Below are 21,981 nucleotides of genomic sequence, written 5' to 3'. Positions count from 1 at the left end.
ATTCACTTCCCAGAATTCGGGCCTTGCCTGTCCAGTTGTTGCCTAAATCAACGGGAAACAAACACATGACAATATCACCGGGAGTGATCTTTTCATTTCCTCGTTCCCATAAAGTTACCATTACTTTCCGACTTCTACACATCTGTGGGGTACACGATCCAGTGATAAACATCGACCAAGAAAGCTCGACTGTAGGAACGAAACAAACGCCATTGGGAAGGGGAAAGAAACTGTATGTCCTTTATTTACTTTTTCTTTACCCAATTTCTTTCCTTCTTACTCGATTCCTTCTCTTCTACTCGATTTCCTTCTTTTTTCTTCTACAGAATTTCCTTTTCTTTTCTTTTCTTCTACTCAATTTCCTTTTTGTTTACTTCTTTTGCTCGTCTTCTTTCATTGCAGACCGGTTCGTTAACACCGAGTGCAAAAACACGAAACAACTAAAATGGCGCCAAAGATCTACTCAGCGCAGACGCCCGCAGATCTCGCAGCATTGACTGACGAGCAAAGCGGTCTACTTGCGCAGCTCGACACGCAAGAGCTAAAAAGCTCGGCGAGCCGGTGGTCCAACCGGCATTTAATCGCTTACCGACTCCTAACAAGCCCAGAGACAACCGTCTTGGAGGCTTTCAAGACTGATCATGAAAACCAATGCCCGGTTTGTAGGCCGGGCGAGTCAGGCTGCCTTCAGAAGCTCAACCCTGATAAAACGAAAGCCATTACGGAGAAAGACAACCCCCACGACTTTACCCGGGTTACCGAGTGCGAACTCATGGAACTTCCGGACGGCTTCTTCTGGATTGCGCTGGCGCGGACGTGTCGGACGGAACTGCTCGACGAGGTGAGGGTGCAGCCTCAGCGCGAGAGAAAACCCGTTGAGAAGGAGGGCTTCGTAAACTCTAGCACCGCCATTGATGGCCCTTCATCTCCCGTGGTGAGCTCAGGATCCGAGTTCGAGGACAGCATTGTCAGTGCCGATAATCTCGGCGAGGATGAACATGAGGAGCTACGGAGCAAGCCCGAGGATGCAACAGTGAATCTCATTTCCTGCTTCCTTCGGTACGCTCTGAGTGGTTGCCTCCTCCAAGACCGAAAGGGGCGTAGGGAGGTACAACCGCGCACAGATCGCCTGAAGGCAAAGGCCCGTATTTCTGGAGTCAAGGACATCGCCGCCGAAGACGACGGGGGTATCTGCGTGGCGCAGCGGCGGCTGAACGGATGGGGAACACAGCACCCGTATCTGGCGTTGGTTGAGGCCAAACGTGCGTTCAAGTACATCCACTTTGACGATCAGACCGGAAAGTCCAAACCAATTGTGTCAAACGAGACGCTGGCCCAGTACCTTGGCGAAGCCGTCATTACATGGAAAGCCAACCGCAATCTCCTGGCACAAGAGTAAGTCTCCCATTATTTCCTTTCTATGCAGCGATTGACCGAGCCGCCCCCCTCTCCCGCCATAGTGTTTTTCTCATTGCGGCAACCAACGTTTACGTGCGCTTTGTCCACTTTCGTTTTGGCTCGGATTACGAACAGTACGTTGACGCTACGAATGTGGAAGTCCAGAGAGCTCTTGTCGACGATCCGGCCCGCGACACATGCGTCCACATGCAAGCGACAAAGTGGTTCAACCTCGCGTCAGCCAGAGGGAGGCGTGGCGCGCTTTGTCACGTCCTAGCCCTGTTGAGGTGGCATCAAGCCCACGGTGTGCTGGTTGACTGAATCGGGACATTGACCATCCTATGCGAGACGAGAACCAAACCTTAACTATAACTCTAGGCATGCGGAAAAGTCTATCCTAAACCCAAATAAACGATAAACTTTTATTTTCTATGTCTTTATTCCTGTCTTTCACGCTATTTGGTTCTTCTTTATCTTATCTTCCTTTCTTTTTTCTTTTCTTTTTTCCTTTCCTTTCCTTTCCTTTCTTTGTTTTTCTTTACTTTACTTTCTTTTGCTCACTTTGTTTCTTTCTTTTTTCATTTTTTGTTTTCTTTTAGTGTTCACCCTTTTCTTTTGGCTAGAGCGGTGGGTTGTCGGGAAATCCTGGGGTTTACCTGCTTCCCCGAAGCCGACGCCCAACAGGATAGCACTAAGTTTAGGCGCTTCTACGATGTCCACCCAAGTCAAGCATGACTTGTGTCCTTGGAACCCAAGATGGCGGTAATCTTGGTGTTCTTCAGGCGCGCAAAACCGTACTGTAAAGTCTACTCGGGGAGGAACGGTGTTCTTCAGGTTAGGTTGGCGCGGTATAGCTTGGCCTCCTGCTCGGAATCGTCAGAAATCTCGACCGTGATCGGGTGGTTCACGAATTCCTAGTTCGTGTTCCACCGCTGGAGGGGGGAGACCCCTTTATGCCCCTGGGGTTCCTGTACGAGTAGTGGTGGGGCTCATTGAGCCTGGGGAATTGGTGCTCGTCGGTCGCCTTGAATACCGGGATAGGGAGGCGGAGCTGCCTCCATGTCTCGAGGACGGAGACATTCATCTTCCGGAAATTGAAATAACCCTCTGAGGGTTGGTTGGGGCCGGGCCACTCATCCTCCTCCTCCCGCTCTTTAGGTTATGGGCTTCCGGCGGCTCAAGGTCTACGCGACGGGGCAAACCGATCGGCGATGGCGGCAAGCTCTGTTTCCTTTACAGCGTCTGGACGCTGTGCCCGCTCTAACAAACAGGATAATTCCTCCTGCCATCCTACCTGGAACGTTGTTTGCAGGTAACGCGAGTAGGGAAAGAGGTTGCTTGGTATGCGACAGGATCGTCTATCTGAGCTGAACGAAGTTGCCTGAAGAAAGTTATCTAGCTAAGATGGGGTTCTTCTGTGAGGAGAGGGGGTACTTATTTAAGTCCCACGAGGTCTAGCAAACGATCGAATATGAACAGGCTGTCTAACTTATGTACATATGTAGAGTGGGAACTGTATTTGGGAGCACGGCTATTGCTAATGGGCAACAATATAACATTCAGGACTCAGCTTGCGACCAATGTGATCGCCTTTCCTCACCGCTGACATGGCCGGTAACTTCCCAAAATGCCATAAAACCTAGTATATCTGGCTCCCACCGGCTGCTTACCATATCTTGAAAAGTCACACCCTATCGGGGACACGAACCACTAACCCCACGCCGGACATCCTCAGGGGGTTTCAGAGCGCAGCTCTGTCGAGCCCCCCTCCTCAAACCTCGAGCGAACCGGCTTGCTCAGAATCAGGTAGTCCGGGGTGAACAGCTTGCCATAGCGTAGCGTCCTCGGAACTGGTGAGATGTCGTCCGTCTCAAAGCCCAGTCTTGTGTAGAAATTCAGCCCGCGCTGGTTCGCCAGGAAGCACGTCAGCATGACTTTTGTGATGGGTGGTAGGTTGGCGGCAATAGTCGTGTGGAAGCCCATCAGCAGTGAGCCTAGCCCGGTTCTGTCGTCTCGGTTAGCTTAAGCCCTATGAATTTCCTCGCGCTGTGGTAGGGCTGACGGGGCACGTTACCCCTGAAGCGATGGCTGGAGATGGATCTCGTAGCAGTAGATGACGGGTTGGCCTTCTTCGTAGGTCGGCATGAGTGAAGTAAACCCCCCCAGAGCTGCTGTGTCCTTCTCCTTGACTAGGATGTAGCGTAGTCCGGGCGATTTCATCTCGATCATTTTCTTCCTCGCGTTCCACCCGGCGGTTGAGTTTTCGTAGTCGACGCGGCTTGTTTGCTCTATCAACTGGAAGCAAGCCATGAAATCGCGCTCCGAGAGACTCTCGATCCGCACCAAGTCGACGGTGTACTCGGTTCCTGTCTTTGGGTGTGTCCAAGTTGTTGTCCATGGCTGCGTGTCAGGGGGGGGATTGCTGGAGGTGAAGGATACGTGTTAGCTAACAGCAATACATCCCCTAGCCTACGCCACTGCGCATTCCAGACTCACTCTGGTGGTAAATAGTCAGCAATAAACTCCTTGTCGGTCTTGCGGTTGGCAACTTCCAACGGGCTTGTTGGTGCCCTTTGGCGTTTCGGCATATTTTGTTACCCGATCGACAGTTTGACCACTCAAGCGGTGCTCAAGAGGAGGGACTAGATTTCGGAAATGGGAGTCTGGGGCTTATCCGGAGAGTCAATAATTTGAGTCGGACTGCTTTAGTGCTCATAAATACATCTCATACACTGGCTGTTCTGTTACCGTACTTGAGATATGAGAAGTGTGAGGTATGTACGAAGGAGAGTCTTTCGCTTTTTAAGTTCCACTGCTCGCCAACAGCCCGCTGCCCGTTGCGGGGTCCCACCGGCCCCGCATGCCCCCTCACAGCCAAACAACCTCGACACTTCCCCTAAGCTTCCCTGGGTTCGACATATGCCCACATCCATCCGACTATATTCTATCAATGTACTCAACCTCAATTCCGCCCACGCCCGACAGATCCCACGGCAGTTCCTCAGCCGTGTATAGCCAATTCCCCGGTGGTATATCTAAGGTGGCTCCTTCCTTAGCGGTGCAAGGCGGGTATCCACGAGCCGGGATATATTCGCTCACAACAACGAGCCCTCTCTCTTCGGCTCACGATCTTGAGCGGCTTATTTGTTGAAGCCGTTCCTTCCTCTAAGCTGGAGAGTAACCGCTCTAGTGGGCAAGGGCGGTTATCTACCGGCTCGGGGGAAGGAGCGGGCCGTGGATCGAGCCGATCAGGGGCTCTAAGCCGGCAACGTACCGTTAGCCTCCGGCTCACTCGCCTGGAGCTGCTTTTTTTCCTTAAACCGGGACAAATTCGCTCAAGGCGTAAGCCGTCAATGGTTTTTCAGTCTCGGCATGGGGCGGTAAGGTCGTGAAGGACGACCATGTCACCAAACCTCTTCAAGCGGACAACCGCTGTTTTCGAGCTCCTTGTTTCGCTGAATCCGAGTTCGTCCACGCGCACACCTATCTATTCCCTAGTGAGTCACAGAACACCTAGGTGGTAGTCAACGGATAAGACGGCGGCTTTACCGAGCGAGCAGCGAACGACAAGATATCCTTTGGGTTTGACTCGGTTACGACCCCTAACCAGTGGCTACCGAAAAGTAAGTCTCTCCATCCTGGGCCGTTTAGCGTGTGTCAGCCTACTCCTTTGGGGCCTTAACCTCGGCCAGAGGGCGTGGACGAAGGGGAGCCGGGGAGCTGAGCTCGGATGGCTGCGGGGAGGAACCGGGTCGGTCCGGCCGGGAGTCGGCGTGCTGTTGTAGAGCTGACGAGGCAGGTATCTGGCCGAGACGGGAGTGCGCCTCGGTGCCGGGGATGCACTGACTGATGATGCACGCCAACCGTTCGAACAGCACCCGTAGTTGACCATCGTTGAGTACTCGCACCAGGATGGGGGTTCGCCCAAGCAGATCCCTAAGCTCAAGCAGATCCGTGAGCTCAAGCAGATCCGTGAGATTGGCGACGTCTTCGCTCATGCCGGCATTGCCATCAGTCCCGCGCCCGTTTGGCCCATTGGGTGCAAAGCCCAATGGCTCCGCCGCTGCATTATGCTGGGGGCAACACCGCGGTAAAAATTGGGACAGGAACTCGTTGGTGACCTGGTTGTCGCTTGTTCCCTCCATCTTCGAAGGTGGACGAGCTGGGAGAATGCTGACGCCGACGAAAGAGAAGGGGGGCCGGCGGGGGCGGAACAGACATGGAGAGCGAGCGGACATGACTCGTTGAGTGCTTAGGCACCCAGACTGCTAGGGCTTTCTCCTGCTTTGGGCTGCCTGCAGCTTGTGATCAACAGGAACTGCGGAGGTTCCTATTGGGCGTCTGCGCCAGACGTCCGTTTCTCGGTCAATAGGGGAGAGGGGTTCGATGTTGGCATGCTGTACCTCAGGGCTCTGTTCTCGCAGGCTTCTCAACCACACAACTATCCGAGCTCTCCTTGTCTCTAATGGGGCATGATAGTGCGCTGGCGTAACATACTGATGATGGGACCATGAAGCGTGTCAACTTGACCAACAGCTTCAAAGCCAAATTTGGAATAGAGCTTCACTCCGGCTGGCGACGCCAGGACATAGCCATACCGGTCATGGCGATCGATGTCTTCGCAAATGCGGCGCATTAGCATCGAGCCGAGTCCATGGCGTTGGTAGTCTGGAGAAATGGACATGATCGTTATTCCTGATATGTTCGATACTCGAGTTAGCAAAAGGGATCATCAATCCCAAGGGTACCTAAGGTAGGGAGGCTAGAGTAACGTACGGCATACGTTTGCAAGATGCCCAATGACCCTGTGCCGCTCTTCCCTCAAGACTGATGACACTTCTAACCAAGGGGATACGTCTAGCACACCAGGGAGCCAGTCCTCTTTTTCTCTCTCGTTGCCGGCGTTCCTACTTTTGTATGAATCGGCTTCTGCTTCCGGACCTCGTTCCACAACCCATCCGGCCAAGCCGACAACGGTTCCATCATTGTGGCATATTTTCCGAAGCTGCGTTCGACCGTCCATGATGGCATCCTTGATACCATCGGCATGCCATCGAATAATCTCGTCGTTCTGTTGCTCTGAGAACTCGGCGCCCGGACGACGAGGGAACATCAGACGGAAGAGTGGTCCGCTTTCCGATGCTGGAGCATCAACGGTCCGCGCGAGGTGGTCCACATCGGTTATAAAGACTGGCGCAATGACGAATGCGGAGAGGTAATCGGAGGGAGACATGGCCATTACCATGAAAAGTATGTCGAGATGAAAGGAGGTGGCTGATGTGGCCGAAGAGTCGACGACGCTGGCGCATCAAGCGGGGTTGTGAGTTCATCCCGCTCCGATAGGGTGCCGAGTTATGCATGTAATCATGGGTATGTATCTTACCTACATACTGAACTAAGACGGCGTGTGAGTAGGTACCTAGGTAGGTAGGGATTCAAGATTCCATCTGATTCCCCTGATCTCAGACCATCTACAACCAGGACTTCTATTTCCACCACTGCTATATCCCCCAAGATGCGTTCCCATACTGCAACGCCGTGGAAAAAGCCCCCATGGTCTCTCACGGTTGGGCAACCGCCGCATCATCAACAACCTCCCCCTTGATCAAAACCGGCACAATAGTCCCCGGCGCAACCTTCCGCCCCGGATGACCAAGCACTTCATACAGCGCCCTAATACTCCCCGAATGCGCCGTGACCGAAACGATCTGCTCCCCATCCCCACCCCCAGCGCCCGCAAACAACTCATCCAAAAACGCCCTCATCCTCACCGCATGCTCCTCCAACGTCTCCCTCACATCCGCCCGCCACAGCTCATCCTCCTCCGTCAGCCCCTCCTCCACCACAAACAACGGATGACTCTCCCTTATCCAACTCCTCGTCCTCCGCCGATCACACGTATGCACCCCCAACCTCTCCCGAATCATCTCCTTCACCACCGGCCTAAACGGCGGAACCGGCACCTCACCCGCCCCCGGGGGCAGCGCTAGCGTAGCGAAAGCCAACTCGCACGTCTCGAGGCAGCGCGCGTGCGGACTGCAGTAGTGGCTGCGCGCGAGCGGCAGTCTGGCCGTGACGGCCGCGTCGGCCCAGAAGGTCGCCATGGCGCGGGCTTGCGCAATGCCGGTGGCCGTGAGGTGTGCGTCGGCCCAGGTGGTGTGGCCGTCGCCTTCTAGCTTGGCCCAGTGGGACTGTTGGGTGGGGAGGGGGTGGGGGGTTAGTGACTTGGTGACTTGGAGTGGTTGGGAAAAAGGGGAGGGGCGGGGGGGTTGGGTTTGGGTGTGTGGTAGGTAAGGTCTGGTAGGTGTGTACATACCTCCCACGCGGGGGTTCCGACCTCCCGCTCCTTGACGTTGTGGTAGCCCTCTCCGTGGCGGGCAGCATACAGGAGTTTGTACACTGTCTTGCCGCCGCCGGTTTTGTTCAGGTGGCCGAGGTAATGTGCGAAGCGTTCCCAGCCGTGCTTCTCGCGCTGGGGATCGAATGCCTCGTCGGTTTCGTAGACCTGGTCGATCAAGCCCAGCCCTGGGAGAGTGACCTGCCACTTTTGTTAATAACGAATGGCTGGTGTAAAACTCGGGAAGGTGGGGGCTGGAACGGAGTGGTGCTCACGGCTTCAAGGCCCGGACCTGCGGATGATGTGGGCTGCGCGTCATTCTTGAAATACCCGGTAACGGCGGAATATCTCAACTTGGGTGCGTGTGACGCCATGTTTCTTTATATCTTGGGTAGTAGTAATGTATGTCCCTATATGATGGACGATCTTGGAAGTGGTGAAAAAGGGACGAATCTAAAGAGGGGTTGAAGTGACCCCTTATTGGCCCACTCGTGAAGCGAACGGTTCCCGAGCGTCTGGCATTAACCTTGGACCCTTCAGGGGCCGTCGTCTGAAGCCAGCCCGGGCCGTGTCGAGTTATCCAGGGGTTTCCACAGATTAACTGCTGCTGCGCATGGCCTCAGCCACTGGTAGATGTCTTCGATGGTTGCGTATTCGATCACATTGGTGCATTGAAGATACTACCAAATGATCCCAAATCTGTCAATTATCCAAACTGATCAGCGGGTGTTGTAACTAGCTCCTGGATCATAGGCCACCGTCACCTTCCCAAACCAACCACTAACAGTTGTATCCCACGCGCCACTTGCATTATGAACCCAGAGTCGCCCCTCCAGGTCCCTTGCCGCCGACGTTCCCGACGACCCATCTCCTCTCTCAAAGAGCCTGCCCTCAAGCTCAGTCTCCCAAGCCAAAGGGACAGGCTGATATTCCCATCGATTGCTATCGATCATATCCAAAGGGGCCTGCCCTAAGCCAGATGACCTCCTCGGCAGCCTGCTCCTTCGGGTACTTTTGGATCCCTTCCTCCTTGTCAATGGCCGCATAATACTCCGCCCACTGCCGCCGGGGTGCGTAGTGTATCTTGATATACTCCCAGTACTCCGGGTACCAACCGCCAAACTCCCAGTCGATGATGCCCGTGATCTTGCCCGCCTTGGGATCAACGATAATGTTGTGCGGGGCCAAGTCTGCGTGCGAATACCGAACCCGGTACGCCTCGGGCTTTGCGTGCACTTCCATGACGGCCGGTTCGTGGACCCAGTCCTCGAGCGGCTCCCCGAAGCGGACGTATGTGTGGAAATCAGCGACCGTGGGGAAAGGGCCCCATACATAAGAGCCGAGGCTGTGGTCATATCCAGGCCCTTGGGTCGTACCGCCAATGGTAGGTCCTTGTGAAGTTGGGGCTTGAGTTGGCTGGGTAAGTCGGTGCATTTGAGCAAGGTACCCTGACAGGTCGGATACAACAGATTGGACCTGGACGGGGTTCATTGTGTGGAGGGCGTGGGAAAATAACGTCCCCTGGACTCGCGTCATAAGAATATGGGCTGACCCGTCGGGCTGTAGCTCGTAGATATCGAGTACTAGTAATTAGAGGAGGTGAAGTTAGCCTAGACACTAAATTAAAATCGAGATACCTGAATCGGTGCCTACTCTTAGGTACTGGGATAGTGGTATTCGCCCGTACAAATTCCATAGAGGCCATTTCGTTTGCTGGGGCGTTCATCTTGAGGATTCTACCAAATGGCAGCACAATAACCTTGCCACGATGCAACGGCTTAATGAGCGCGATGCGTAGCTTGATCCATGTGGGTAGCGGCTTTGGTAGCGGCTTTGGTAGCGGCGTTAGTTTGTGGCCAGGTTGTTCCGCTGTGATGGGCTGCATTTTGAGCCCGAGAGTCGAAAAATAAAGAAGCTGACGACTATACCTAGGCCGAACTGGGTGGGAAAGTCTCCTAGGGAAAAGGTTGGAAACCCAAGGTAGGTAGTTTGTCGGAGGAAACCCGGAAGGCGACGGAGCGAGGCTCTACCATCAGCCGGCACCCCCCGCTCTTCACGTCAGCCAGGGTCACCAGGCACGGCCACACAGGTGGCAGCTACGCGCACCGTGCATGATGCAGCCTTTGTCGCACGCTGCCCGGAAACGCCAACAGCCAACAGCCCAACAACGGCCGGGAGAGGCGGTGGTGTCGGATCATTCGCCCTTGCCCTCGGCTGTACGCCTCTCTACCGGTTTATCCTTTCGACCAGTTTCAGATCATCTATCGGCCTTGTGAGGAATCTAAGTCCCGGACCGGCTAATGGACAGCGGCCGGCCCCTGGAGTACAGTCTAGCCCGGAGGCGGGAGCTAGAAAGGGAAGAGGACTAGATAGCTAGGGGCCTAGTGACGTGCCTATCCTATCTTTTATAATCTGAACCTTGCGGGCATATCGGCGTAGGAAATAATAATAACAGTATAATTAACAAACGATTCCGTTACCTATCATTACAGTTAACTTGCTATTCATTTCATCACACGCGGTTGTAACCTTGCGAGGGCTACGTCGCATCGCCTCACAGAATAGCAAACCGCCCCCCTCACTCAACAGCCCTACGCACATTCTCCGCCCGGGCCTTCAACGCCCCAACTCTCTTCAGCGCCTCCTGCAACTCATCCCTATCCGCAGCCCGCAGACCATCGTCCCGTTGCGCTCGCGAGTCGGAGGCTAACGCAAATCCGATATCCCGCATGATATTGCCATGGAGCTGCGTCAATATCCCCTTCAAAATCGCCCGCCGATTCTCAAGAAGCACGTCCATGCGCGCCTGGAGGGCGATGGCAGCGCTGGGGAAGAGGACTCCGTCGCCGATCCGGCCTTCAACGACGTTTCTCTGATTCGCCTTCTTTCCGGTTCCTGGTGTGTGGTTAGGGTGGTTGTGAGTGCCCAGACAGGGGTGGGCGTCATACCATATATCTTGCTGGCGGTTCGGTACGCGGGGATCATGGCATCTAGGATGAAGGACCCGGGGCCGGACTCGGATAGGTAGCGCCGGAGGATGCTGGGTTTACGGGGATTAGAAGATTCGGTCAGGGGCTGCAATGGGAGAAACTCACGTCACTTCGTGGGCGAATTCCTCCTTGGCTCGAGTCACTGCGTATTTGCAACCCTCGAGTCTTGGGCGGAACCCGCTTAACAGTTGATGGCGGATCTGTTGAGCCATGGGTGCATTCGAGAAGGCGTACTCAACCGCGTCAAACTGCTCTTCGATGGCGGCCAGGAGAGTGTTGAAGAGGGCGTCGATCTCCTCGATGACAATCTCCCACTGGTAGGCCAGCTCCATTCGCATCTTCCAGATTATCTGGGCATTCCAGTCGGCAGTGAGCAATCTTGTGCTGTATTTTCCATTGTTGCCACACCAGGCCGAGTATTGTGCTAAACACCCAAGGTTAGCATCAGAAGGACAGACACGGCCATGATGGACCATACTATAGTGCCACTGTAAAATTGTCAGCCTTGCTCCTCGAGCCAAATTGAACTTGCCTCATACCTTCCCCCATTTCTGGGCCTCCGAGTTTGCCTCTTTCTCCCACTCCGTGTGCCGGCCATCTAAGGTTGAGAGTTGTAAGCGAAACGGCAGCCCCCTCGGGTTCCGCCATCTGGACATACCTGTGATGCTGAGAATATTTTCGGCAAAACACGACCGGAAATCGTCCACCAGCTCATCAACGACCGCAACGAACCCGCTCTCCTAGAGAATATCGGTGAGCACGCTGCGTGGAGGGATAATAAGCGGCAAATAGAAGCCCCAAGACTGGTAGCCAAGGCATGCACAAGGAAAACAGGACCACTCGCCCTCCAACACCAAAAAGAAAAAAGGAAACAGAAAGCACTCACCGCCCCCTCCGCAACCTCCCACGCCTCCCTACAACCACCACCACCACCCACCTCCCCCCTTCCCCTTCCCCTACCCACCCCACCATCCCCATCACCATCACCAACCCTCCCCCCAACCCAAAGCCCAACCGACCCCACCAACCCAGCGACCCTCCCCCTCAAGAAATGCCTCGCCTCCCTCAACTGCGCATCCGCCGTGATGGCATAGCAGAAGCGGCGCAGCGCCGGCACCCCGCTATCCGCCTTGCGTGCCGCGGCCGACTTGGCATACCACCGGTTGGAGACGCAGAAGACGTCGAGACGGCCGCCGGCGCGGGATGCGTAGGCGGCTTGCAGGCGGGTGGTGACGTGCGTGTTTCGGGCGGTGATGAGGAGGGTTTCGCGTCTGTGGACATTGGAGAAAGGGGGTGGTTAGTTGGGGGTTGGTTTTGGGGGGGGGTTGATGGGGGCGGGGAGAAAGGGGGTGGGGAAAAGGGGGAGGGGGGGTTACTTTTGCTTGAGGGCCTTCTTGAGCGGCCTGTTGTCTGCTGCTTTGGCGTCGTCGATTTGGGCGTCGAGGGTTTGCATGACGGCGGCGGAGATGTGTTTACCGGGTCCGCAGAACTCGCGTCTTGCGGCTGGCATATCGATGTCCTGGAAACAGAGTCAGGGTTGGTTCAGGGGTGGAAAAGGTTTGTCCTACCTCGGCCCCGGTGCACACTACCGCGATCTTCAAGCTGCTCGCCCCGGTCTCCTCCCACTCCAGGGGCACGTGGCGCGATAGGACCGAAAATAGCGACGACTTCAGGGAGGCATCTGTGATGGCCCGCGAGATCTTGGCCACGATAAGGATGTGGTTGCACCGGAGCAGATAATCGTGTGTCGCGCGCACCCGGGCAAGGTTCGTATCCTGCAGGCCTAGATATCCGGTCAGTCTCGGTCAATCCTGAAAAGCGGGTGTCCCTACCAGGCAGATCGGTCAGGACAACGCCCGTCTTGAGCACCTGCGCGTTCAGGTAAACGCGAATGATCTTTGTGAACGGCCAATACCGGTCCTGCATGAAGACGGACGTCTGCTCGACGCATTCCTCTGCGGTATTCGCGGTCGACCGCCAGAATCCGTCGGCAGCCCCGCCGGGCCACTCAATCTCGCGCGACCACGCGACCAGCCGCGCCGTGACGCTTTCCAGCGCGCCGTCGGACTGATCCTGCAGCATTTCCTCCGTGAAACCTGAGTGATGGCCAAACGCGGCCTCCAAGGCTGACCAGGCTTGGTCCGACTCCCGCTGGCACCGGGGGTAGTCCGTTCCCGAGGGGCCTTCAGCGACAATCCTCGGGAGGTACAGCTGGCGATAATTCCACACTAGCTCGCCGATGACATCTTCGATGGCTTGTGCGGACAAATGCTCGACCTCGATCGTGATGGGCGCGGTATGCTCGCGGGTTTTCTGCCTGTATTCCGTGACCACGGACGTGCATGCCGAGCCGATATCTCCCTGGAGTAGTTGGTGAGAAGGGCTGGGGTTTAAATGGGACGAACAACAAGAAGCTAAACACATACGGTTTTGGCAATCCCAGGGAAGTCCAGCAGGGAATTGATGAGACTGCTCTTCCCTGCCCAAGGTCAGCACGCATTCGAGTTTAGTTTAGCTGCGCCAATGGGGGCAACACAGTCTGGTTAAGAACATGCCTTCGCCCGAGTCACCCAGCACAGCGATCGTTTTGGTATCCGACCCTTCAAAGGCGGACAGCTGATAGGCTTCGTCCAAGAGCTTCTTCAAGTCTGCATCGTCCCGCACATGGTCACCCAATCTCTCCAGCTCCCGGAGTGTGTCCTTTGCAATCTCCAGTCCTTCCCGAAGCGACGACTGGAACTGGGCCGTGAAGAACTCGTGTGCCGGGACTCCCTCGCTACGAACATCATATGAAGGCGGATTCTCGCTCTCGATCGAAAGAATGGAGAGGTCAGAGGTGCGACTCTGGTGTCGAGAGTGAGGGCGAAGGACGACGGCAGAGCTCTCAGCCGGCTGGGGAGACGGTTCACGAGAAGGTAAGGGCGTCACGTTATGGAGAATGCGTAGGGAAAAGTCTGGGGGCTGCTGCTGGTCCGAGGTAGAGGCGGCCGACAGCACAAAGCCGTTCCGGGGAGCTTCCGGGGGCTGTTCCGGCTCGCCCTTTTCTTCGGCAGCCCGGGAAGGCAAGAGTAGACCTAGAAAAGGAGATGGCGCCGTGGCGGCGGGAATGTGGGGCTCAGTCGCCGGCAGCGAGTCTCGAAGTTCCCCCGCCCGGTCAAAAGCGGATGGCGAAGCTCCAATCCAGCCATCTGCAAAACTGAAGGAGAAGCCTGAAAGATCTTGAGAGTGAGAGCGCGGGCTGGCTGGTCGTGCTCCGGGCGTCCTTGGACGGGATCGGGCAAAGGGCGAGAGGCGTCGATCAGAACTAGCTGGGGACTGCCGCGGCAGAGAGGTATTGGGAGTCATGCCTCTGGCATTTGTGGAATCGTACTCTGGGCCAGTAGCTCCGTGGAAGCGGAAGGTTGGGGTGTGAGGCCTAGAGGAGCCGGACATTGTAACGGTGCGTTATGCGATGTCGAGCGCCTTCTATGGGGGATGGAGACAGGATCATGGGAGTTTCGGTGTTCCGAGGCTCACAGATGTGGTGCCTCATGGTCAGACCTTTTCTTTAAATATTCCCAAATCGTCTGCGGTAAAGCGGCACCTAGCGGGTGGCCCGGTGTGTCGGCCTTGCTGCGCTCTGCTCTGTCCATCTTGAAACAGTTAACTAGCGCGCGGCTGTGCCACCACCATACCACACACCACGTAGATGGGGGAACCATGGAGATGGTAAGGCACGGCTCAGCACCTGAGTACTTGGAGATACACCGCGACCACGGCCCGCTGCCCACTCATCAACCCAGATTCCAGAGACGGGCCGACAGGGTAATGTGACGCAGAGATCGTATCAAGAATTGAACCCCAAGCTCGTTGGGACATTTCATGAAATCCATGGTATTGACCACGCGAGGGTTGAGCTGTTTCGTCGGGAGGCTGATGCTTGCCTCAATGCAACCCCTCCATGCGATTTTTATGCAGTTGGTTCGGGCCATCACGTTCAGGCCACGACACAGCCTGGTGCCGCCCTGGTCTTTAGTGTGGCCAGCGACTGGAGAGTGAAGGATGCATAAACGAAGATGATCGCCGGTAACTAAACTTGGGCTTTCTGTCTTCAATGACCGATTTCCACTTTTGCAAATTTTGGGAGAAAAGTGATTCCTTGTTAAAGTTCAACGTTTAGTTGAAGAAGGAGCGAGGCTGTGGGATGTCGTTGGAAGGTGGGCCTGCCAAGCATGACGTCTGGCAGCTGCAAGCACGGTCTTGCCAGCCGAAATTTCAATTTTGGACATGAACTGAACATCGCGCGTTTCACTTTCTGCAAGGCGAGGCCTCATTGTTTCTCATCCGTTTCTCTCAGACCTGCAATTGATGCGCGCCCTCGCTGCCTCGTGGCGGTCCCTTCGCACATATGCGACAGACCGGAAGTCCCGACTTGGCCCGGCACTGAGTCTGGACCACGTAAGACTGCAGAAATGCAATAAATTACATCGAGTGAATGCCGTTCCTAACACGCCGCCCAGTTCCTCCAACGAACGCGGGTACTCTCTTTCTATCGGCACATAATCCGGAGCACGCGCCGGATCTCAGACCCCAAGACCCGCGCAGAGACTCGCAAGTTTGCAAGGGACGAGTTTGAGCGACACCGCGGAGTCACGGATCTCGTCAGTTCGCCAGTTCCCGACTACGCACCAGGACCGGTACTGACTTGGAAAAGGGCCATATCCGGTATCTCTTGTCGACAGGCAAGACCGAGTGGGATAGCATGGAGAGGTACATTGACCGCCTGTGAAACAAGATCCGATCCAACCGCCCGGCCTCAGCTGGCATTTCTGTTTCCCGTGACCCCTAACCTGTGACCCGTTGTCTATTCGTGCCGCAACCGCATGTCCCTATCCGGCGAGCGGCCCTGTTGAGAGCAGACGACCACCAAATGGGCCGAGTTTCATGCCATATAATTCCCATTGGTGTGGTGTATGCCCCCCTCCGTTCTATCGTACAGAACCCGGCTTCAACTGGTATCAAAACAATCCCCGTCGCGAGACCACCACCGCTCTATCCCTGACGCTGCTTGTGCCTCGGGTTTGCCGGGCACACGATGTAGAGGTAGCCGTTGTGCCGCTTGTTTGCCTTGCGCCGGACGACCTGCAAAACATCCAACCGTCAGTCCCCCTTCCTGGCATACACACACACACTCCCAGACACAAAACCAAAGCTCCCATCCCAAAATCATCCACTCACCTTGCAATGCTCACAGCGCTTCTTGATCGCGCTGCGCACCTTCATACCGCGCACCTGCTGGGTCTGGAACACCGCCACGCCGCGCTGCACCGCGGGGGCCGCCACCGCACCGCTGACCGCCGCCGTCGTCGTCGTCGTCCTGCTAGCCGGGCCTGTGAGGGCAACTTGCGAGAGGCATCTTGTCTGCACCGCGGGGATCGTCTTGGGCTGGGTCGAGAGCGAGAGGGCGCGGAGCGAGGACGCCAGCGACTTGCTCGCGGACGCGGTCGTCCGCACCGTTTGGAGGAGGCTCGTCATGGTGGGGGCGGTTTGAATGGAGGGTCGGCGGGGTGTGTTGGTGTGGTTTGGGCGCTTGCTGGTTCGTCGCCGTCGTCGCCGTCGTCCGAGACAGGAATTGAAGATGTGCTGGGATGGGTGGGGCCTGCGGGCAAGGGTCTAGATTGCTTGGCATGGTCACGTGTTGTCAGGGTCCGCAGCGCCGGGAGGTGACCCTAACCCTGATTCTCTCAACGCAGTTCGTTGACTAACACATTGAGACAGGCAATGACGACAACTTGGGAAGTTATTGGGGAAGTCCGAACGGGTTGGCAATAGTCGCGTACTTAAGGTAGTTAGTATCCTGGAGAAAAAAACAAACGTTCACCCTTCCACCATCACTCCCAACCCCAACCACAGTCCCACCACAACCACCACCACAAGTCCACAACCACAACTAACTACGGGTCCCAACAACCCCAACCATCCCCGCCATTCACAATCGCAATGCCACCCCCCCTCCTAACCCTCGAAGAGCATTTCTTCGCCACCCCCATCCCCCCCGGCCTCGAGGCCCAGTACTCCGAGCAGCTGCAGCACATCCCCGACCTCCTCGCCAAGCTGACCGACCTCGGCGCCCGCCGCCTCCGCGACATGGACGCCGGCGGCATCGCCCTGCAGGTCGTCAGCCACGCGCCCGGGCTGGCCGAGTACGGGGCTGCCGTGTGCCGGGACGCGAATGACCAGCTTGCGGAGGCTGTTGCGGCGGAGCGGGGGCGTGGTGGTGGTGGTGGTGGTGGTGCTTCTTCTTCTGCGGCTGCTGCGGATGGGGATGGGGATGGTGGGAAAGGGGAGGAAAGAGGTGGGCGCTTCGCGGGGTTTGCAGTCTTGCCGATGGGGGAGCCGGCCGAGGCGGCGGCAGAGCTGCGGCGCGCGGTAAAGGAGCTGGGGTTTGTGGGCGCGCTGGTGGATAATCACTGCCGCGGTCGGTTCTATGATGGGGAGGAGTATGATGTGTGGTGGGAAGCAGTCGAGGAGCTGGATGTGCCCCTGTATCTGCATCCGACGTGGGCGACCGAGGAGATGATGGGGAGGTATCGGGGGAATTTTAGCGAGGCGGCTGCGGTGAGCATGGCGTCGAGCGGGTTTGGCTGGCACAGTGATACGGGACTGCACGTCTTGCGGTTGTTTGCGTCGGGGCTGTTTGACAGGCGGCCGGGGCTGAAGATTATTATTGGGCATATGGGGGAGATGATCCCGTTCATGCTGCAGCGGATCGAGCGGTTGAGCCAGAGATCATGGGGCACGTTTCAACGGGATTTTAGGACTGTGTATGAGGAGAATGTCTGGATCACGACAAGCGGGAACTGGAGTTTGGATCCGCTGCGATGTATCCTGGCCAATACTAGGCTGGATCATATCCTGTACAGCGTCGACTATCCGTTCTGGTCGAACGAGTCCGGGCTGGAGTGGGTTCAGGAACTGGAAAAGAGTGGCCTTGTGGATGAGGAACAGCTCAAGGCGATTGCCTATGGGAATGCCGAGAAGCTGCTCGGTGTCAAGCTGCCGGGAAATTGCTCTGGTCTGTCGGGTTAGTTATTATTAGGACTAAGGACTCTCCATGCTTACTCAACCTATCAACCTCAGACAGTCCAGGGAGTCAAGATATGAATGCCGTCCAGGTCACGGAGGCTGCAAGGAAGAATAAATAGCATTCGGCTGGAGACAATCTCGTGTCATTGAAGGCGGTTCGATCCAAGCCCTTTCCAAAGGATCCCCTTCAGTTGTAGAGTCGCCACTTCAGAGAGCAAGACCGCCACATAAAGGTTTAGGAATAGTTTAATTGACACAGCTCAACTTCCTTTAGCGAGGGTACGCAATACAATGTATTGATAATCAATAGGAAATAAGTAGTTGAATAATAGATATGTGATAATACACAACGTTGAATTGGCACTGATAAAAGATTACCCAACCTATCGCCTACAACTCTCTCCAAGGGCGAATACAGCTTTGTTTCACTGCGCCTTTTAAACAGTTTAGAGCAAAAACATACCGAGTCACCCCAAAAGGGGAATATAGAAAAAATAATGTTGTCAATCCTCCTCCGGGAAGGCTCGAACTTCCAACCTCCTGATTAACAGTCAGACGCGCTAGCCAATTGCGCCACAGAGGACAACTTCGAGTTGAAGTGCAAGCACTTTTTATTTGCCTTTAACAAGGGGTCAGTTACAACTCCGGGTAGAATCTTAATGGGTTTCTCAAAACAAACAAAAAGGGGTTTAGGTTGTCGAGGAGAAAAAGACAGGTCTCTTAACTCAATATCACTCGACATGGCGGAAAATAGAGTAAAAGAGCATTATATTTTCTTAGTGGCTAATAAACTTGGTAAAACTATAATCTATCTAATATTATCAATATAAATACGAACCTTTAAACGGGAACCTAAACCTGACTACACCTTGTTATTCTTTACATTAGTTTATTCAACCTAGAGTAACTCCTAGAATCAGATCGTCGAGTCGGAAATAAGAGGTTCAGTCACGGGTAGGTGGTTTCGTAAAGCTTGCCAAAATAGCACTCAATTGTAATAGAAGTTATAACTTAGGTGCTTTCAGGCCGGACCGTAACTCTCGCCAAAAACATTAGCACTAAGTCTACGCCCATCAACCCCCAACCCATGATATTACACCCCCCTCACGCCCCTAACTAAGCCTTCTTACGATCCTCCTTGATGAAATCCGCAGCCCTCTCCGCAACAGCATACACCACACTCTGAATATTGCCGACCGGCTCGAGCGGCAACACGCTAGCATCAACAACACGCAGCCCCTTCGTCCCATACACGCGCAGACGCTCGTCGACGACGCCGCCCTGGTCGCGCGGGCGCATGGCGCAGCTGCCGGCGACGTGGAAGACGGAGATCTGGCGGCGGCGCACGATCTCGCGGGCCGTTTCGAGGTCGTCGGCCTTGAGCGCCGGCTGGCGCTTGCCGCCGTCCTTGAGGACTTGGCCGAACGGCGTGGCGGGGTCGACGATGCGCTCGACGAACTGCACGCCGCGCGCGAGCAGCTCCATGTCGAGCGGGTTGGAGTTGTACTTGGGGTCCCACTCCGGCGCGGCCTTGACGTCGGCGCTGGTGATGTGCACGCTGCCGCGCGAGAAGGGCTGGTTGACGATGGTCATGATGGTAATATAGTTCTCCGGGAGAACGGGGGTGATATAGTGCGCCATGCTGGTCGGGCGGTCGGGGATGTCGACCTGGCTGGGGAAGAGGAGGTATTGGAAGGTGGCCTGGGTGGGGGACTCGACCAGCTTGCGGATGACTTTGCCTTCTGGGGTGGTAAAGCTTGGTGCGTGCTCGTCGAGGAAGCCCGCCTTGGCTTCGGCCGGGACAACGCCCGAGCCGTCAACGAGCGGCGAGTAGGCGACACTGATGATGCTCTGGCCTAGCGGCCCGGCACCACCCGTCTGGTACATGCCGACCAGGGCTTGGAGGACGTTGGGGTCGCGCAGGACGTCGCCCGAGGGCACGCCGTCGGCGACCTCGAAGCTCTGGCAGACGATGGGATGATCTTGGACGTGCTCACCAACGTTGGCGTTGTCAACGACTACGGGGATGCCGTGCTTGCCGAGCAGGTCGCGGCCACCGATGCCCGAGAGCTCGAGGATTTGAGGTGACTGCAGCGCACCAGCCGCCAAAATAACTTCTGTGCTGGCCGAGACTTGCTTCTTCTGGCCGTCCTTGGTGATGATCTCGACGCCCGTGGCAACGGCGTCCTCACCGCTCGTCGTGTCAAAGATGATCTTGTTTACCACAGTTTCGGTGAGGACGACGAGGTTCGGCCGCTTGGCGACCTCGGGGGTATAGTATCCGGTGGCAGCGTAGCTTCTCGTGTTGGTGGCCGGGTCGATGCTCGCTTGGTTTTGGAAGGCACCCAGCGCTCCGCCGTCGCGGGGATCGGCCGCGATTTCGAGGCCAAGGTCGGCAAAGGTTTTCAGCCACGCCTTGTTCGTTACGCCATAACCCTCGCTGAACGAGACGTGGATGGGCCCGTCACCCTTGGCCAAGCCCTCGTTGAGGTAAGTCAAGCCAAGGAGGTCCCGGGCGGACTGAGGTGGCGTGTGAACCGTCGCAAACTTGCGAAAGTACGGGACCAAGGCGTCATAATTCCAGCTCGGGTTGCCCAGGGCAGCCCAGGAATCGATGTTGGCCTTAGATGGGTAGAGCAGCATCAAGAAGTTAAGGCCGGAACTGCCACCGAGCATCTTGCCCCGAGACTGGTTAATAAGCCGGTTGTTGAGGGTTGGCTGCGCAATGTGTTAGCCGTCGTCCGTGGGGGTCGATGGGGGCCGCATACCTGTGGAGTAGAGGAAAAATTCCAATCGTACTCCTCCTTGCCGTACAAGGCGGCAACCAAGCCCGGTGTAAGGACTAAAGGGTCGGCGGTGCGGTCTGCACCGGCCTCGACGACGAGAACTCGGACATCGCTGTCCTCGGTGAGGCGGTTGGCGACAACTAGACCGGCGGTGCCGCCGCCGACGACAATGTAGTCGAACGGCTGGCTGAGGTCAACAGAAGCCATAATTCGAGAGCTCGCTGCTGCAACTGGTGGGGCAATGTTGTGGTATGGACGTCGTGTTGTGGTACCGCGGTACAGAATACAAGACTAGTCTGGTATTCAGGGCGGATGATCGAGTGAGCGAACCGGGTTTTGGTGGTTGTGATTTCACGATGAAGTGTTCGATGTCGTACTCAAACAGGGGCTCGTTTCATTGCAGGAGACAAGAGTGCGGCCGAGAGACGGGAACCGGGAAACTTATCTCGGCGGAGAATTGCGCCTTGAGGGAGACAAACAAACAACCCCCCTCTGTCCCCTTCCAACACCGTCACAGCGCTTGCTGTCCCGAGGGAGGAGATAACCCCCGAACCCCTCATTGTTGGTTGTGTGATGAACCGAGAAGGGTTAGACGTTGGCTTCTGTGGTGCCATCACCCCGCCCAACAGCCACAAACTCGAGCAATCGCTGGAGTCCGACCGATGGCGATCATCTCCACTCGGCGTGGAATTGGCGCGGCGCCTCCGCTGGCTGCAGGTGCTCGCCGAGCCGCAAGCGCGGTCCTGAAGAAACTAGCCGTAACTGGTAATCCCCAGTGCCGTTCGTCTGGACAGAGCTCGTCTAGACGTGAAGAGGTCTCACCTCTAATGCGCGTGATCCAGCACAATACTGCAGCAGCGGGGGAAGCAGCTGCAATCACATCACCTTACCCAAGGGAGAGATCGTTCTCAAGGCCCGATGGATCGCGGGGCGGGATCAAACCAGTCGCGCGAGTTTGAGGGAAAGAGCCGGTGGGGTCGACTGGTGCTAGCCCAATGAACTGTTGTCGGGGTTCCTGCCTCGAACCCGCCTCGCGCCCGCCTCAAGCGTGCGTCGTCCCTGCCTGCACGGGCTGTCCTGTGCCTCCAGCCTGACTGCCCGAGCTGAATGCTGCCGATGGTGTGATGGTGCCGCCTCTGGAGAGGACGCAACTCCCGTCGGTGTGCAGGCTGCGGGTGGGTTCCGCACCACTCCCTGTTCCTTGTTCCTTCCTCCCGGGCAACGACCGCACACCGAGAGCACGAAAAGAAGCAAGAGCAACCCATCCATTTGTTCATGATTCCACGGCGTGTCCGGCAAATTATCCATGGAGAAAAGGGGGAGTTCAACGGGGGTCTGCGTCCCCACAGATCAGGGTATGGCCAGTAAAATTCCCGGGTTCCCCCGTTCGGCTTCGCGGCAAAAT

At 56.1% G+C, this 21,981-nt stretch overlaps 12 protein-coding genes and 1 non-coding gene across 13 annotated transcripts; 3 read left to right on the top strand and 10 right to left on the bottom strand.

The window, feature by feature from the left end:
- Nucleotides 1-291: 291 nt before the first annotated feature.
- On the top strand, nucleotides 292-1,719 carry B0H64DRAFT_468637 (uncharacterized protein; the record flags this gene model as incomplete). The annotated part of the gene is made up of 2 exons (XM_062807763.1): nucleotides 292-1,395; nucleotides 1,461-1,719. The coding sequence occupies exons 1-2, from the start codon at nucleotides 446-448 to the stop codon at nucleotides 1,717-1,719; spliced, it is 1,209 nt and encodes a 402-aa protein (XP_062655391.1). The 5' UTR covers nucleotides 292-445.
- Nucleotides 1,720-2,921: 1,202 nt separating this feature from the next.
- On the bottom strand, nucleotides 2,922-4,122 carry B0H64DRAFT_242156 (uncharacterized protein). The gene is made up of 3 exons (XM_062799858.1): nucleotides 3,895-4,122; nucleotides 3,473-3,820; nucleotides 2,922-3,403 (listed from the first exon to the last, which is right to left on the bottom strand). Exons 1-3 carry the CDS (start codon nucleotides 3,984-3,986, stop codon nucleotides 3,130-3,132), a joined length of 714 nt encoding a protein of 237 aa, XP_062655390.1. The 5' UTR covers nucleotides 3,987-4,122; the 3' UTR covers nucleotides 2,922-3,129.
- Nucleotides 4,123-4,654: 532 nt separating this feature from the next.
- B0H64DRAFT_242189 (uncharacterized protein) lies at nucleotides 4,655-5,905 on the bottom strand. The gene is made up of 4 exons (XM_062799861.1): nucleotides 5,896-5,905; nucleotides 5,065-5,795; nucleotides 4,948-5,011; nucleotides 4,655-4,885 (listed from the first exon to the last, which is right to left on the bottom strand). The coding sequence occupies exons 2-4, from the start codon at nucleotides 5,634-5,636 to the stop codon at nucleotides 4,760-4,762; spliced, it is 762 nt and encodes a 253-aa protein (XP_062655389.1). The 5' UTR covers nucleotides 5,637-5,795; nucleotides 5,896-5,905; the 3' UTR covers nucleotides 4,655-4,759.
- B0H64DRAFT_242167 (uncharacterized protein) lies at nucleotides 5,749-6,723 on the bottom strand. Its single transcript, XM_062799859.1, has 2 exons — nucleotides 6,175-6,723; nucleotides 5,749-6,093 (listed from the first exon to the last, which is right to left on the bottom strand). The coding sequence occupies exons 1-2, from the start codon at nucleotides 6,641-6,643 to the stop codon at nucleotides 5,861-5,863; spliced, it is 702 nt and encodes a 233-aa protein (XP_062655388.1). The 5' UTR covers nucleotides 6,644-6,723; the 3' UTR covers nucleotides 5,749-5,860.
- Nucleotides 6,724-6,754: 31 nt separating this feature from the next.
- B0H64DRAFT_348236 (histidine phosphatase superfamily) lies at nucleotides 6,755-8,163 on the bottom strand. Its single transcript, XM_062801382.1, has 3 exons — nucleotides 8,011-8,163; nucleotides 7,715-7,936; nucleotides 6,755-7,589 (listed from the first exon to the last, which is right to left on the bottom strand). The coding sequence occupies exons 1-3, from the start codon at nucleotides 8,107-8,109 to the stop codon at nucleotides 6,960-6,962; spliced, it is 951 nt and encodes a 316-aa protein (XP_062655387.1). The 5' UTR covers nucleotides 8,110-8,163; the 3' UTR covers nucleotides 6,755-6,959.
- Nucleotides 8,164-8,423: 260 nt separating this feature from the next.
- Nucleotides 8,424-9,738, bottom strand: B0H64DRAFT_408310 (kinase-like domain-containing protein). Its single transcript, XM_062804634.1, has 2 exons — nucleotides 9,389-9,738; nucleotides 8,424-9,318 (listed from the first exon to the last, which is right to left on the bottom strand). The coding sequence occupies exons 1-2, from the start codon at nucleotides 9,618-9,620 to the stop codon at nucleotides 8,678-8,680; spliced, it is 873 nt and encodes a 290-aa protein (XP_062655386.1). The 5' UTR covers nucleotides 9,621-9,738; the 3' UTR covers nucleotides 8,424-8,677.
- A 567-nt stretch (nucleotides 9,739-10,305) lies between these two features.
- On the bottom strand, nucleotides 10,306-11,681 carry B0H64DRAFT_242135 (uncharacterized protein). Its single transcript, XM_062799857.1, has 5 exons — nucleotides 11,612-11,681; nucleotides 11,384-11,465; nucleotides 11,204-11,213; nucleotides 10,831-11,149; nucleotides 10,306-10,775 (listed from the first exon to the last, which is right to left on the bottom strand). Exons 2-5 carry the CDS (start codon nucleotides 11,438-11,440, stop codon nucleotides 10,499-10,501), a joined length of 663 nt encoding a protein of 220 aa, XP_062655385.1. The 5' UTR covers nucleotides 11,441-11,465; nucleotides 11,612-11,681; the 3' UTR covers nucleotides 10,306-10,498.
- Nucleotides 11,682-12,097: 416 nt separating this feature from the next.
- Nucleotides 12,098-14,157, bottom strand: B0H64DRAFT_420096 (uncharacterized protein; the record flags this gene model as incomplete). The annotated part of the gene is made up of 7 exons (XM_062805433.1): nucleotides 12,098-12,244; nucleotides 12,294-12,500; nucleotides 12,577-13,086; nucleotides 13,152-13,204; nucleotides 13,281-13,764; nucleotides 13,923-14,040; nucleotides 14,096-14,157. The coding sequence occupies 7 exons, from the start codon at nucleotides 14,155-14,157 to the stop codon at nucleotides 12,098-12,100; spliced, it is 1,581 nt and encodes a 526-aa protein (XP_062655384.1).
- Nucleotides 14,158-14,810: 653 nt separating this feature from the next.
- On the top strand, nucleotides 14,811-16,058 carry B0H64DRAFT_408304 (uncharacterized protein). Its single transcript, XM_062804633.1, has 3 exons — nucleotides 14,811-15,162; nucleotides 15,225-15,846; nucleotides 15,943-16,058. Exons 1-2 carry the CDS (start codon nucleotides 15,073-15,075, stop codon nucleotides 15,558-15,560), a joined length of 426 nt encoding a protein of 141 aa, XP_062655383.1. The 5' UTR covers nucleotides 14,811-15,072; the 3' UTR covers nucleotides 15,561-15,846; nucleotides 15,943-16,058.
- On the bottom strand, nucleotides 15,757-16,239 carry B0H64DRAFT_445888 (ribosomal protein L36-domain-containing protein; the record flags this gene model as incomplete). The annotated part of the gene is made up of 2 exons (XM_062806877.1): nucleotides 15,757-15,846; nucleotides 15,943-16,239. The coding sequence occupies 2 exons, from the start codon at nucleotides 16,237-16,239 to the stop codon at nucleotides 15,757-15,759; spliced, it is 387 nt and encodes a 128-aa protein (XP_062655382.1).
- Nucleotides 16,240-16,489: 250 nt separating this feature from the next.
- Nucleotides 16,490-17,920, top strand: B0H64DRAFT_366299 (uncharacterized protein). The gene is made up of 2 exons (XM_062801901.1): nucleotides 16,490-16,978; nucleotides 17,060-17,920. Exons 1-2 carry the CDS (start codon nucleotides 16,705-16,707, stop codon nucleotides 17,791-17,793), a joined length of 1,008 nt encoding a protein of 335 aa, XP_062655381.1. The 5' UTR covers nucleotides 16,490-16,704; the 3' UTR covers nucleotides 17,794-17,920.
- Nucleotides 17,921-18,299: 379 nt separating this feature from the next.
- B0H64DRAFT_t147 lies at nucleotides 18,300-18,373 on the bottom strand. Its single transcript has one exon. It is a non-coding gene; the product is annotated as a tRNA-Asn (tRNA).
- Nucleotides 18,374-18,776: 403 nt separating this feature from the next.
- B0H64DRAFT_242093 (uncharacterized protein) lies at nucleotides 18,777-20,868 on the bottom strand. The gene is made up of 2 exons (XM_062799855.1): nucleotides 20,559-20,868; nucleotides 18,777-20,508 (listed from the first exon to the last, which is right to left on the bottom strand). Exons 1-2 carry the CDS (start codon nucleotides 20,781-20,783, stop codon nucleotides 18,907-18,909), a joined length of 1,827 nt encoding a protein of 608 aa, XP_062655380.1. The 5' UTR covers nucleotides 20,784-20,868; the 3' UTR covers nucleotides 18,777-18,906.
- Nucleotides 20,869-21,981: the final 1,113 nt, after the last annotated feature.

The sequence above is a fragment of the Chaetomium fimeti genome (assembly GCF_033439085.1).
Source record: "Chaetomium fimeti strain CBS 168.71 chromosome Unknown B0H64scaffold_8, whole genome shotgun sequence".
Lineage (NCBI taxonomy): Eukaryota > Fungi > Ascomycota > Sordariomycetes > Sordariales > Chaetomiaceae > Chaetomium > Chaetomium fimeti.
This window is presented reverse-complemented; position numbering and strand designations above follow the sequence as displayed.

Coding starts and splice junctions, on each gene's coding strand:
- B0H64DRAFT_242156 (XM_062799858.1), bottom strand. CDS start 3,986: ATGCCGAAACGCCAAAGGGCACCAACAAGCCCGTTGGAAGTTGCCAAC. Junction 3,821..3,894: donor GCTGACTATTTACCACCAGA/GTGAGTCTGGAA, acceptor CTTCACCTCCAG/CAATCCCCCCCCTGACACGC. Junction 3,404..3,472: donor CTCCAGCCATCGCTTCAGGG/GTAACGTGCCCC, acceptor CCGAGACGACAG/AACCGGGCTAGGCTCACTGC.
- B0H64DRAFT_242189 (XM_062799861.1), bottom strand. CDS start 5,636: ATGTCCGCTCGCTCTCCATGTCTGTTCCGCCCCCGCCGGCCCCCCTTC. Junction 5,012..5,064: donor GAGGTTAAGGCCCCAAAGGA/GTAGGCTGACAC, acceptor ACTTTTCGGTAG/CCACTGGTTAGGGGTCGTAA. Junction 4,886..4,947: donor TGTCGTTCGCTGCTCGCTCG/GTAAAGCCGCCG, acceptor ACTAGGGAATAG/ATAGGTGTGCGCGTGGACGA.
- B0H64DRAFT_242167 (XM_062799859.1), bottom strand. CDS start 6,643: ATGGTAATGGCCATGTCTCCCTCCGATTACCTCTCCGCATTCGTCATT. Junction 6,094..6,174: donor GCATCTTGCAAACGTATGCC/GTACGTTACTCT, acceptor CGAACATATCAG/GAATAACGATCATGTCCATT.
- B0H64DRAFT_348236 (XM_062801382.1), bottom strand. CDS start 8,109: ATGGCGTCACACGCACCCAAGTTGAGATATTCCGCCGTTACCGGGTAT. Junction 7,937..8,010: donor CAGGTCCGGGCCTTGAAGCC/GTGAGCACCACT, acceptor CAAAAGTGGCAG/GTCACTCTCCCAGGGCTGGG. Junction 7,590..7,714: donor TCGGAACCCCCGCGTGGGAG/GTATGTACACAC, acceptor CCCACCCAACAG/TCCCACTGGGCCAAGCTAGA.
- B0H64DRAFT_408310 (XM_062804634.1), bottom strand. CDS start 9,620: ATGCAGCCCATCACAGCGGAACAACCTGGCCACAAACTAACGCCGCTA. Junction 9,319..9,388: donor CACTATCCCAGTACCTAAGA/GTAGGCACCGAT, acceptor TCTAATTACTAG/TACTCGATATCTACGAGCTA.
- B0H64DRAFT_242135 (XM_062799857.1), bottom strand. CDS start 11,440: ATGAGCTGGTGGACGATTTCCGGTCGTGTTTTGCCGAAAATATTCTCA. Junction 10,776..10,830: donor GAATTCGCCCACGAAGTGAC/GTGAGTTTCTCC, acceptor CCGTAAACCCAG/CATCCTCCGGCGCTACCTAT.
- B0H64DRAFT_408304 (XM_062804633.1), top strand. CDS start 15,073: ATGCGCGCCCTCGCTGCCTCGTGGCGGTCCCTTCGCACATATGCGACA. Junction 15,163..15,224: donor CGGCACTGAGTCTGGACCAC/GTAAGACTGCAG, acceptor CACGCCGCCCAG/TTCCTCCAACGAACGCGGGT.
- B0H64DRAFT_366299 (XM_062801901.1), top strand. CDS start 16,705: ATGCCACCCCCCCTCCTAACCCTCGAAGAGCATTTCTTCGCCACCCCC. Junction 16,979..17,059: donor TGCGGCGGAGCGGGGGCGTG/GTGGTGGTGGTG, acceptor GGGAGGAAAGAG/GTGGGCGCTTCGCGGGGTTT.
- B0H64DRAFT_242093 (XM_062799855.1), bottom strand. CDS start 20,783: ATGGCTTCTGTTGACCTCAGCCAGCCGTTCGACTACATTGTCGTCGGC. Junction 20,509..20,558: donor ATTTTTCCTCTACTCCACAG/GTATGCGGCCCC, acceptor CACATTGCGCAG/CCAACCCTCAACAACCGGCT.